General features: G+C 36.2%; 1 protein-coding gene across 1 annotated transcript; it reads left to right on the top strand.

The window, feature by feature from the left end:
- The first annotated feature begins 12,745 nt into the window (after positions 1-12,745).
- Positions 12,746-13,606, top strand: LOC141679646 (uncharacterized). Its single transcript, XM_074486090.1, has one exon. It carries the CDS (start codon positions 12,746-12,748, stop codon positions 13,604-13,606), a length of 861 nt encoding a protein of 286 aa, XP_074342191.1.
- Positions 13,607-14,278: the final 672 nt, after the last annotated feature.

The raw sequence follows: 14,278 nt of genomic DNA, 5'->3' as shown, positions 1-14,278 counted from the left end.
AAACAAATACGCCGAGTCCCCGGCAGCGGCGCCAAAAACTTGTTAGGGCGAAAACACGCACTAATATTCACGCAAGTATACGCGTTCGCAAGTAATATAGAATACTTTCGAGTTCGTTCCCTCAGAGACTCAAACTAAATTATTGTCTAATTAAACTCACTCACCAATGTATGATTACTTCTCAATGTTAAGATAATAACACTTAAAATTGTTGATTAAATATTAACTATAATTAACTACTCAATTAACCACTTAACTAACACTTCAATTTATAAATAATAAAACACTCATGAGATCACAACTTCATTATTACTTCCTTCTATAGCCATTGTTATTCCCTTTAGCATGTGACAGTGATGATATTAATCGAATAACACAAAACTGATAAAAGCCAACTTTCATTGTACTAATACCATTCTACCAAGCATCCACAATTCAGATAGAAGTTGAATAGTCATCAATTATGTTGAGTTCCTATATGTCTACAGAAATTGACAACACAACGATTTAAGCACAAGTTATCCCTTTTGATTACATAGGGCAAATAAAACTGTTAGAGTTACCCACTAATCATGCTCAACGTACATGAACCTATGCTAGCATGGCAAGTTCTAAATCTCAAGATCCACCGTCGCTTCACAAGAGATTAACACCCTATCTTATATGTTCGCGACGCACATAAGACGAATACGCACAACCAATACTAGATATCATGCAATCATCACACACTAAAGTATTAAACAATTAACTAAAGAATTCCATAATAAATCCGTTGCAACCCCATGATCACGATTAGCCCATAATAGAACTTATCGCCATCATGGGTTCATATGAAATCATGACAAACAAACACACGAAAATAATAACTAAACTAATTATATTAAAACAGAGTACGTCACAAGAGTAAATAAGTCAAAGCAAGAAAACTAGCATCCAACGTTACAACGAAACAAGAATCACAAGAATATATGCTTCCTCTTCGTTGCGGTGTGCTAAATCGGTCTTCTTCCTTATCTCCTTCGCTTCTTGCGTAAAACACAATCTAAAACATAATCCCCCTTGATACTCTCTGTGAAAACGTCTCAAATCTACCTATATAATAGTCCCATAAAACTCAGATTACATAGAAGTTGGAAGCCAAACAGAAGTAGAAGTCTAAAATAATTTATCTTTTTCCCCGACCCTGCGCGGCCGCTCAGCATAGCTGCGCGGGCACGCAGGTTGCTGCGCGCTGAGCGGCCGCGCAGGCCTCTACTGGAAAAAATCCAGGTTTGCTCCGTTTCTTCGCCGTAATCTGCCCATTCCTTTCCTCTCGCAATGGTGAACACATGCCAAGGCTTATTCTTGATGATTCCTCCCCCGAAATGCAACTAATACCCTGAAATGCATAAACACTAGAAAAACGCATCAAATACACAAAATACTTGATTTCAAGACACCAATTTAAGCCATTTTAAGACGTTCTAAGTGGTATAAAATGCCACTTATCAGCATCTAGCTGCTGAAATTGGGGATTCGTCCCTTGAGGAGCCGGGGGATGCGTCCCTCTTAGCTGAGCCTTAGTTGCCCCTACCAGGGTTCCTCCTTGGGTCGAGGCATAGGTTGAGTGCGGTGGTACTCTACCACTGATGTGATTCTTCGCGATGGGACATGAGTGTCTGTTCCACTATTATTTCTGCTCCGTGTGTTCACTATGGTTATTGTAGTCTTCCCACAGACGACGCCAAATGTTATGGAATAAAAACTAGAGTGTGTTAGTAATTTATGCTAGGGTTTGTGAGTTATGAGCTTTAATGGCTGCTCTCGCATTTGAGACTATCGCCACTTGCAAGACACCTACATATCTCTATATTGTAGAGAATCAAGCCAAAAAACCTAGTTCTAAGTTGAGAGTAGAGCCCTTTATATAGAGGTGAGTCCAGGGTTAGACTTGTATTGGGAGACTTGATGGACAAGTCTCTAACTTAGATGGCGATTAGGAGTCCGTCAACGGAAGGAACTCCAGAACCTTCTATGTAGGACTTTGAGTCCATTTAGGACACATGTCTCTACTCTTCCAGTCGTATTAGGCTTAGTCCATGAACAACTTGTGTTCGTGGACCTTGATGACCTCTGCTGGTGGTGTAACGCCCTCCAAATCGGGGGCCTAGATCTGGGGGTTACTTGTTAATCACTAAATTAATACAACCTGTATAGTAATTATGCAAACATATATCTAACCTTATTTATTCTATCCAGAATCTTTTCAGGTTAAGGTATGAAAATAAGAACAACACACTAACTTTATTACAAACCAAATTTATAATCTCATAGAACTCTCTTTATTACAAACCATTATCTAAACAAGTTTTAACTAAATTCATTTTATTCAAACTCACACCACATCTATCTACACAACACCTGCTCAGGTAACTCGAAGCTCTCATCCTGAATCGGGATCAACACTTTTGGAATTAGAGGATCCCGCTGCTTGACTCATTTTTTTACCATGCGAGTCCGGATATGTTTCATTTTCCTTCTTAATTGAAAACAATAAGGTGAATAACAAAAAAAGGGGTGAGCCAAAATTTGCTCAACAAGTCCACAATATATAAACAGTATTATAGTAAAGCTAAATAAACCGCTAATCTGGTTATATCTATGAAGATATAACCTTGCAAGAAAAGAACGAAGGCCACTATCGGCGAGTAACAATAAACTAGACTGGACACAAGTTCACACCTATATCCTGCTGATCAGTCAGGATACAGTGCAGATCCATACCTCAATGTATAGATCTATTCGGGTACCCAGACTCTACGACCCACCACAAGGATCCGGTTAATTTTCGGTCCTTAGGATCAAGTGTATACCTGATCCTAATAATCACCATCCAGTTCACAGATGAGCAACCGGAATAATCGGTATGCTTTGATGTATCCCAACATCGGAATATATCAGGATATATATATATAACCTATTGAAATATGAATAGAGTATTCAAGAAATCAAGAGAAATCAGGAATCAAAATGAAATATGAACGAAGGAATAATAAGTGTGTGTCGGTATATGGGAACATGAATTATCAGTGTTTAACTGCGATGAGAATCTGAATAAGAGAAAACAATTCACTATTTTGAATTTAGAATAGGGGAAAAACTTGCATGTCACGCAACTTACTGTAAATATATCATCGTTCTCTAACACTGACTTGGTCCGCCTTGTTGGCTTCATCTCTATCAAAGAAAGATGCTTATTTAGTCAACTCGTATCTCAATCGCATCTCAAACCGACTTCACAAAGCCCATATCGTCTACCCGTACGTATACAATTGACTCGCATAATAATTACTAACAAATAAGACTCGATTAACCACATAATTCATATAGCACATAAGTCACATATTCATTCTAGGCTTGAAAATAATATTTAGAATCGAAATCGACTCGCTATTCGCATTACTGAACAATATCTAGCTCGTTTCCTAATTTTCAGAATTTATTGGACTCGTCTCTAAAAATAAGAGGGTCTGTAATTAAATAAATATCTAAAGCCGGCTTGTTTCCAGAAGAAATTAAGGTTTGAAACTATTTTTAATGAAAACAGATCATTTTACCGAGTCAAAAGACTTTCGTTTCGCTTAAATCGGACAAACGATTTAATTATTTTTCAATAAATAGGTATAAATTAATTTATTATTCAAAATAATTAATTATGCAAAATAATTGAACATCAAAAATATTTTTAAATAATTATTTAGGAAAAATCAAAATTAAATATGATTTTTACATAATTTTTGGAATTAAAATGAATTTATTATGATTTATTAAAAATAATTTTATTAATTATCAAAATAATTAATTATTTTGAAATAATTAATAAATAATTACTAAATGATTAAATAAATAAATAAATTCGAATTTTAGAAAATATTTCAGAATTATTTATAAAATAAATCAATTAATTAAATAATTAGTTAATCAATTTATAAAATAAATAAAACTGATTTTTTTTATAATTTATAAAAAAAATCCAGAAACAATTGTCAGAAAATGAGATTCTGACAAAACAGATCAAAACCGGGTTGCAAAACGGGTTGCAACTGGGTTATGAAGAACAAAACGGGTCGGTGATGGACCCGGAATCCGGTGAGGATTCCGGCCACCATCCTGTTTTCTGGCTACCCTAATTCAACTAATCCAGGCCTCGTTTGTTCACTTTTTCAGGGGGTTTTCATTCAGCATCAACCCAAGACCACAACCCCCTGATTTATGTCCATCGACGATCATCAAGTCGACTTCTCCGGCCAAAAACCCGAAGAACTCCGACCACCATATATCATATCCGACGAGCTCGATTTTAAGCCTAAACACGAACCTTTTGTACAAAGTTTTACATGGAATCGATTGTAAATTCAGTTCTAAACATTAATCAAGCATCAAATCAGTCACATAACCCCTGTATCAATTTCACGACCAAAACCGACTTAAAATCCGGCCAAAAACCGATATGTCTAAATCGTACACCAAAATTCATGTTCTATATATCAAAATATAGCTTATAACACGTATAATCAAAGCCATATATTCAATCATATCTTAGACATCTCTAAAATAAAAAATGAATAAATATAAAATCACATAAACCCTAGATATCGAATTAACAGTTCAAACAATCGTTTGATGATATAATTAGCTCAAATCGATTGTAAACAACTCTACAAAGCTATTCTAATCATCAATTTCATCACATAACCCCGGAATTAAAAAGTACCAATTCGAACATAAAACCTACAATTTAAAATTGAAAAATAACAGATTAAAACATGAAATTGATACCAGAAATCGAAAGAACAGATCGAGAGGATCAATTTGAGTACTCACATCGACCGATTTGGTGCTCGGAAGTGCTCAAAATCACGAATTGATTCTTGACCCGAAATCCGACCCGACCCTGTTCTTCAGAGAAACTTTCGATTTTTTTTTCTGATTTTTAATTTTTAATTATTAATTATAAATAATTAAATAAAAATTAGGCTATTTATAGTAGTAAAAATAATACTTCTAATTAAAATTAAGGCCCTAATTATACATCTAATAAAACTAATTGGCCCCTAATTTTATAATTTTTGAGTATTAATTTATAGTTTTTAAATATTTAATATATACAATATGTATGCCAAAAATTCCCAAAATTTGTGAATAATTCAAAAATACAAAGAAATGGTATAATTGAAAGTCCCGTAATTTTATAAAACTAAAAATGTGATTTTTGTGGGGTTTTTGACACCCGAAGGGGCCCGAAAAAGTCATTTTTCACAAAACGAGAAAATTTATAAAATATCTAGATGTTCAGAATAACGCGATGGTACAAGCCATTCTAGGAAAAATAAGGCCAATTATTTTATTCAAAATATTAGCTATTAAAATAAAATTCAAGTTGTACAACTTTTAATATGAAAGCTTTTAACACGAAACAAAATACCTAATAAATACCCGAAAAATATTCTGACGATATGGAACACACGTAGCACATAGCAATTAGGGTTTTATGACTAAATACCTATAATAAAACACATAACTCATTATTATTATAATATAATATAAGCGTAATTTCCAGTCGTTACAGATGGTCCTTGTCTACATGGGCCGTCTTGAGTCTGCTACGAGTTCAGATCAGACAGGTCTGTACTGAAGTTCAGACAAGAGGCCCAAGTATAATTAATGTGAGGGAAATTCTCATTGGTGCCCTTGTGAAATTGGCTTTTCCATATGGTGCCATTTCATGTTTTGGTCTTCCGAACAGCACCCTCAAATTAACTGATTAAGCTAATTACGCCATTCCGTTAGTGGAAACGTTATTTAAACGTTTAATCCATATATTTTATTATTTTTAATCCACTTTTTAATCTTAAAACCATAATTATATTAAAATAAAAAACTAAACAAAAGGTAAATGAAACGATGGACCGGGTATTCTAAGCATACAGGTTCAATTAGAGGCTGAGCTAGGGTTCGAGTGGAAAGAGGAGAAAGAGGGAAAAAGAGGACCATCACAATCATTCCATCTAATTGAAACTACAGGTATGTTTTCAATTCAATTGTATGAATGTGTACAAAGAATAGTATCATCAGTCCATCATTTTTTGAAGCGTATGTATAAATATAATCGTATATATGTGTATGTAAGCATATAAATCTACATGAAAAGTATGTTACTTGTTCGTATGTATGTTCATCTGTGTTTATTCATATTCATGTTCATATTGTGAGTGTGTATTTAATTTACAGAATGGGTGATGATACTAGGGTTTTGAGATTTAATTGGAGAAATCTTAAGTTGGTGGATATTAATGTAGATGTAGAGAGATCTAATTTACCTAATATTGTCGTTGAGTATGAGGATGAAGCAAAAAGATTAGGAATGAAGTTGGATTATCATTTTCCAGTCTTTACTTATGTGTGGAAAATGGACCATCAAAAACTGATAACTGATAAAGATTTGCTCCTAATGTATGAAAGAATCTCTGATAAGATCATTATAGTTTGGGTTGGAATCGTGATGAAACCTGATCCCTTATATAAGTTAGTGTTGAACTATAGAAGAAGGGCTAAAAATATGAGCAAAGAGGGTGATTCGGGTCATCTTGATGATCTTCCATCCCTTGATGATCTTGAAGATACCTCGGTGCCTGATGATGAACCCACCTAATTCAAAACAAAAAAACCCAGCAAGGAAAACCCCCCCAAAAAAGTACCTAAATCCAAGCCTAAACCAGCTCAAACCAAACTACCACCACCACCTATTTCTCCCAAAACAGCTTTTCAAGCATTTAAGCCCAGAAGAAGCCCTAGATTTTCCCCTGTTTTGACAGTAGAGGTTCAAAATTCAACACTTCCTGAGCAGTCATTGTTTGCTAAAAAAAACCAAAGACCATAACCAGAAGGAAAGGATTATCAACAACAGGGGAAGTGTTAAGTGCAGTTGAAATTCCTACTGATGATGTTGAATCTATATTTGAAGAAGGGCAAAGTAGTAAAGGTAGAAAGAGTGTCAAAAGAATGGTAAAGTTCGATGAAAAAAATATTCCTCATGATAATGTTGAAACTACAGATAATGAAGATGAATGCTGGTTTTTCTGATGAGGAAGATAATACTTGGGTACTTAAAGTGAAGGACAACTGGAAAGCTGATGAATGGTAGGATTTTTTTGATGATGACAATGATGAGAATTACTACCAGAGACTATACAAAAATGGAGAAATCTATGAAAACACAGAAATTAGGAAGATTATTTTGAAGCCATGGATGATTTTTATGGATATGAAACACTTCAAGGACACATTGAGAGACTACTGCATCCAAGAAGGATTTGCAATCACAATCATCAAAGCTGATAATGGGAGGTACACAACTACATGTTTGGCAGCATGTTGTAAATGGAGAATACATGCTAGCAAGCTTGCAGATGGAATCATTTGGGCTATAAAGAAGATAGGCCCTTCTACTCACAGTTGTAGGGGTTTGGAAACATATAACCCCATATGCAATGTTAAATGGGCAGCTGATAAATTGATGGAGGACATCAGGGCTAATCCAGACATCCCAGGTTAGGCACTGAATGAGCTTCTTTTTCAGAGATATGCTGTGTATATGAAACAATCCTCCTTGTACACAATGAAGAAGTTTGCAGTTAAGAAGTTATTTAATGGCCATGATGAATCATATGGACACATGCCAGGATATGTGAAGATCATATGCGCAACAAATCCTGATTCCAAATATGTGCAATGACTCCAACACAAGCAAATTTGTGGAGAGCTTCAATTCCACACTTGGCATTGACAGATGTAGGCCAATTCTGACTTTGCTTGAAGGTAACTTTCTATACATTCGCATACATATTCTGAATTCATGCACTTATGCATACATACATATACTCATTAGCATAGATATGCTGTAAATAGGAATTAGGAGAGTGTGCATGGTCAGAATTGCTTCAAGACATGAAAATGCACTTACATGAAATGATGATGACCTCTGCCCAAAAATCATGAAGCTTGTTAAAAATATTGGGAAGGATACAATCAGCTGCAAGGCTTATATGTCCAGTCCTGGAGAGTATGAAATTCATGAGGGTAAATCCCAATTCCCCTTGTCCTTAAATAACAAAGTTTGTACTTGTGTGGCTTGGCAGATATCTGGTATCCGTTGTAAGCATGCAATTAGGGCAATGCTTCATGCTAAAATTGATCCCCAAAAGGTTGTGAGTTCATGGTATTATGTTAGGACATACAAACAGACTTATAATTTCATGATAAGTCCTGTTCCCGACCAAGACCAATGGCCTCAACATGATGATGACCCTATTATTATGCCTCCAACTGTGAAGAGGGGGTAGGAAAACCATGTAGGAATAGGTAAAAGGGAAGAATGAGAAGATCAGAAAGGTAAAGGAGCTAAAACTGTGAAATGTAAAAAGTTTGAATGTTTTGAACATAATTCTAGGACATGTAAAGGAGGCTTGACTGGGAAACAAATGAAGGAAATGAAGGCCAGTGGTGTATATGTGGTAATCAGACATCCTAGGAAAAAGGATCAATCAAATGCGGCCAAGACAGCAAGAGCAGCAGCCAATGCAGGAGCTTCACAAGCATCCATCAACATGTCACAGGGGCCAACATCCCAATCTCAACCATGATCCATCTATTTCACATTAGCAATCTCTCTATCATGAGCTTCTGATCTTTTGAAACATTATGATGATATTTTTGGACTAGATTTGCTGGCTTAGACCATCTTCTTTATTATCTTTTGATCATTCTGTTTCACTTATGTATGATAATATTGCAGTTGCTCAAATTGATGAAAATTATGTGTTTATCACATTTTTGTTGTTTCTTAACGTTTACTAACGTTTTCCCTAACATAATGTCATTATTAGCTTAATCAGTTAATTTGAGGGTGTCGTTCGGAAGAACAAAACATGAAATGATACCATATGAAAAAGTCAATTGTAGAAGTGCACCAATGAAAATTTCCCTTAATGTGACATTTAATGTGTATTTAGGATGTATTTTATATCCATACCAATATCGATCAAGAAAAATATATAAAAATTAAATCCGATTTCAAAAATTGAATTAACGTAACTTGTACATAATTAACCGGGAATTAATAATTAAAATCGGGGATTTCTATATTTATGCTAAAAATTAATAATTTTAATATTTTTCTCTATAATTATATAAGTCAAATGCATACCATCGTTTATGGTTCCATGGACCTGCAAATATCACCAAACATTTGAAAGAAATCATTGAGGGAAGAAGGTAACCATATATAGATTAGTCAGATATATATATAATTTTTAATTAGATTTCTACAGGAATATTTGTATATACCACTAATCATTTGACATACAATTGGATATTGACTTTTCTTAATGCGTACAATACAAATACAATATGTCAATATCATGATTTGGAGATTAGGATTAAAAATAAAAGGATCATGTTAAAGCACATTAGATACACATCTACCATGTGGGATGGGTTTGACAATGGCAGTCCAAATCTGAAATTGATCCCGACTACGTGTCAATATTCTAAATAAATTAAACAATATAATTATGCACGTTGAAACTTAAAATTCACAAAATTTAAAGTTTAACCTGAAGCTACCCCATATTTGATACCCAAATGGCTCATTAAATACATTTAGCACCCTGTTTGGTATTATCATTACTTCGTCCGTTTCATTTATTTTTTGACATAAATTTATCAAAAATGATAAAAAAAATTAACAATATAAAAATCAAATACATCAACTATTTTCTTCTATCACATTCACTTTATTTATTAAATATTGATTGATCCCCCTGTTTTTGCCCCTTCGCGGGAGTTTGAGGTCCTCCCACTTTCCTCATCTTTATACTTTTTTTAATTAAATTACATTTTTTCTTTCTCTCTCATTCCATTCAGTTACCAAAAATAATGTTATCATTATATGTTTTTTGTCCTCCATGTCCAAATCATTTGCATACAAACGGCTGGGACTGGAGTATACACAATTTTATGTGATGTGTCTATGTAGAGCTGTTCAAAAAATTGGAAACCCGAAATCCGATCCGGAAAAAATCCCAAAAAACCCGATCTGGAAAAAAGTCTGGCTTGGTTCGGCCCGGTCCACGGGCCTTAAGTGGGCCTCCTTTTCTCGAAACTCCGGCCCGGCCCGAAACCCGAAAAACCCGGATCTAAAAAACCCCGAATAAAAACCCGGACTTTTTGAAAAGTCCGATTAAAAAAATGATTTTTTATATAAAATTTGAAAATATACAATAATTTTTATGATTTTAAAATATTATATTATATTATTAAAATTAATTAAGGTATATATGATTATTTATATATTATACTAAAAAATAATTATTTATTTCGGTGTCTAAACTACTCTATATGATATATCAAGATATTATTTTTCCCGCTATTTAAACTACTCATAATTCGAGTTATAATATATTAAAATATTTTTTTAATATATAAATAAAAAAAACCTGGATAAAGTTCGGTTCGGCTCGATCCGGCCCGGCCCGCGGGCCTAAAACGGGCCTTATATTTCTTAGGAAGCCCCACCTGACCCAATTTTTAAAAAACCCTGGCTCGATCTATTTTTAAAAAACCTGGATTTTTTAAAGCGCGGATGAAACTCGGCCCGACGGATTTTTTGTGCATCTTAATGTCTATGGCATATACTAATAAATCAAGTTGTAAATTTTTTAATCCATCTCTTTTCAATTATTATGACTTATTAAAAAATTATTGATAGGTATTTACCATCCTACACTAGACTCACCTAAATATGTACCTGTTTGAAAAATTTTAAATTAAACAATTTATTATTTAAAATATATAAGTGGTTTAAAAATGATAAGTAGATGTATATTTATAGGTAATATAAGTGTTTTAATAATTTACTTGTAAATCAGAATTTTTTTACTTAAATGAACTAAAATAAATAGTTTTAAATATAATTATCTTGATCCGTAAATTTTAGATTAGATTAACATTTAAAAATATATATTTTCTAATTAAAAAATAAAAAATTAATATAAATTAAAAAAAAATACGCCGCTCCTAACATTTAACTTATCAACTTATAAATTATAAATTCAACTTATAAATAAGATCCACAAACACTCGTCAGTAATCACTTATACCTTCTAAATTAATAAGCCCTTATAAGGAGTTGCCGAATAGGCCCTGCACTCTGAAAAGTGTAAACTATGTTTCCTCTTTTATGATATTTTAAATTGATTTTCTTGAAAGTTGAAAATGATAAATTTTGCCGGCAGCACTGCCATTTTCGCTAATTACATTTTACAGGCTGCAACAAACAATACAATACATATGGATAGATAACTGATAAGTACACGTTAATTAAATATTTTGATATAAGCCAAGTCGATTTCTTGATCGGTTGACTATTAAAATTAATTACTAGAGTACCAACTTAGCTAACTGCTAACTCCAATGAGTTATATATTATTTCTATTAAATCATTCTTCTCAACTGGAGCACATTATTGATATATGCATACTCTGCATCTGAGACAAACATTTTTGCCTATGGAGCTACCGTTTACCATAGTTGAATAAGACCCAGGTGCGCTGCACATAATAAGATTACTAGACATTGTATGTATCTAAGTGTTGAGAATGGGCCCAATGCGGCTCACTGAATGAAGGCCCATCAACCGATTTAGTCATTGGGCCGAACGTCCATTAGGTCCTTAAGCCGAAGGCCCACGAAGACCCTCATGCTGAGACCCATTTTCTCCCTGAACGTGGGAATACAGAAGGTACATAACGCCCCTTTTCACTCCCTGTTTAATGATATTTAACGGACGAGCAATCATGGCAGAATTGGGTATAAAACCCCTTGTGAAGTAACACAAAACACACACAATTCTCACACTCTACTTTTCTTGTATTCTTTACCCACCTCTACAACAAGATTCTTATTCTCACACCGGAGGTGAATCGGGGGTACAAACCCTCGCATTCTCTTCACTTTCAGGTATTAGCCGAAGCCACCTCCCAGACAGCCGAAGTCTGTTCAAACACCCGAAGGAATCTGGGAGTAACATTTGGCGCCGTCAGTGGGAAGACGAGAGTTACAAGTCGAGATAACGAGAACAAGACATAAATAATTCATGAGCATTCACTGCCACCTGGTTTTTCCGACAAGGGACAACCATCCACCCTAGTGGACGAAGATGGGGTCATCACATTGACTCCTAAAGAAGAGGCCTTACTCCTAAAGATCCGGGCAGAAAAGGCCGCGGAGAAGGGCAAGGCCAAAACTGATCAAGCTGAAAAGGAAGCAGAAGCCCGAGCGAAGCGAAGAGAGGCCGATGCGCTCCGGCTGAAGGCCCTGCAGCTGCAAATAGAGGAGATTGAATTACAAGAACGAACTTTGCGCGAAGCGTTGCAGGCCGACGATCCCGGAAGAACGAATAAGGATAGAAGATAACGTAGGGTGCATGACGAAGAAGATGAGTCTGACTCTGATTCGCATCCCCGAAGGAAAAGGACCAAACAACCCTTTTCTTCTGATTCGGATGAAGAGCCCGATGGATCCCGCCTCAGGCTCAATCGTCTAGAGAAGGCCCTGTTCGGCAATAGGACGGCCAATAGAGAACCGGTCGTGATCCAAGAAATTGAGCAATATCGACCCCCCAGGCGAAAAAAGGCAGTTCCCTAAGATGAGTGAGTTCAGTGGGAAGGGAGACCCTGAAGATCACTGCAAAAAGTACGAGCTACTAATGATTGGGATGGGTCACAATGATATCATATTATGCAAAATGTTCAAGACCTATCTGAAGGGGTCAGCTTCGATGTGGTACAAATCCCTCAAACCCAGGTCCATTGGATCTTACGAGCAGCTGAATAGGAAGTTTCTGAAGTACTACTCGCACCTATGCCGAAAGGCGAAGGACACTGAAGCCCTGGTCCACTGCAGACAAAGAGCGAACGAAGAGTTGGGGGACTATCTCGCTCGGTTTAAGGAGGAAGCCGGAATGGTTACTAATCTGGACAAAGTCAAAGCAATGGGCTTCCTAACGGCGGGACTGGACCCCTATAAAGGTAAAAAGCTTCGCTCATCCCTTTACGATTTTCCCCCGAAAACCCTGAATGATATATATGTGAGGGACGAGAATATTCGTCAAAAAATGGAAAGTATTGTGGGATATAAGGACTCCCGAAGGGATGACCGATCAAAGCGAGCCGACAGATACGAAGGCTCAAGATCAGGCGCTGACCGAAGGGATGGTAGGAAAGAAGGAAGAAAAGAAACGGATCGGGGGGCCGAACGGCGACGAGATAGGGATTCGGCCGTGTTCACCCCTTTGAATGCGCCGATCTCCAAGATTCTCCATGAGATCAAGGGCAAACCCGGAGTCGTCCGTCCGGCTAAAATAAAGGTCTCAAACCACAAGAAGAACCCCAAAAAATACTGCAACTATCAGAGGGACAAGGGGCATAACACCGATGAGTGCTATCACCTCAAAAAGCTCATTGAGCGAATGATCAAAGACAACTTAATCAGTTTGTCCGAGATATGATAGACAGGCTTGGGCCGAAGGAGAATCAAGAGGAGGAGGTAGATGCCGAGGAGCCAGAGCGAAGGGATAGGATAAGGGGCAAAGTAAAAACTATATATGGGGGAAGCATCCTGGATAAGAATAGCAAGACAGCCAAGAAAAAGTACGTCCGATAAGTGTACAATCTCTATCAGTTTGGTCAGGCGAAGCCCCATATGTCCATGACCTTCAGCACTGAAGACTATGAGGATGTCATTCGCCCGCACGAGGACCCTCTTATTATAAATCCTATAATCAGACAGAATAAAATATGGGAGGTGATGGTAGATACTGGAAGTTCGTCCAACATACTGTTTCACAAAACCTACTGCAAGATGAACTTGGCTGGAGAGCAGTTAGAACCCTGTAATAAGGCTCCCCTTTACGCCATTGGAGGACATCCTATTCAGTTTGAAGGAACAATCATGCTCCCTGTCCTCCTGGGAAAATTGCCATACACTGTTAAGACACCAGTGAAGTTCTACGTGGTTCGGATTGAGAGCCCGTATAATGCCATATTCGGAAGACCTTTCCTGTCAACCTTCGAAGCGGTGGAGTCTATACCGCATCTTAAACTCAAGTTCCCAAATGAAAGAGGGGTGGGAGAAATGAGGGGAGACAAAAAAACCACCAGAATCATAATGCTCGAGGACC

The sequence above is a fragment of the Apium graveolens genome, chromosome 8 (assembly GCF_009905375.1).
Source record: "Apium graveolens cultivar Ventura chromosome 8, ASM990537v1, whole genome shotgun sequence".
NCBI lineage: Eukaryota > Viridiplantae > Streptophyta > Magnoliopsida > Apiales > Apiaceae > Apium > Apium graveolens.
This window is presented reverse-complemented; position numbering and strand designations above follow the sequence as displayed.

Bases quoted from the DNA above. Each gene is read 5' to 3' on its own strand.
- LOC141679646 (XM_074486090.1), top strand. From the start codon at position 12,746: ATGAGTGAGTTCAGTGGGAAGGGAGACCCTGAAGATCACTGCAAAAAG.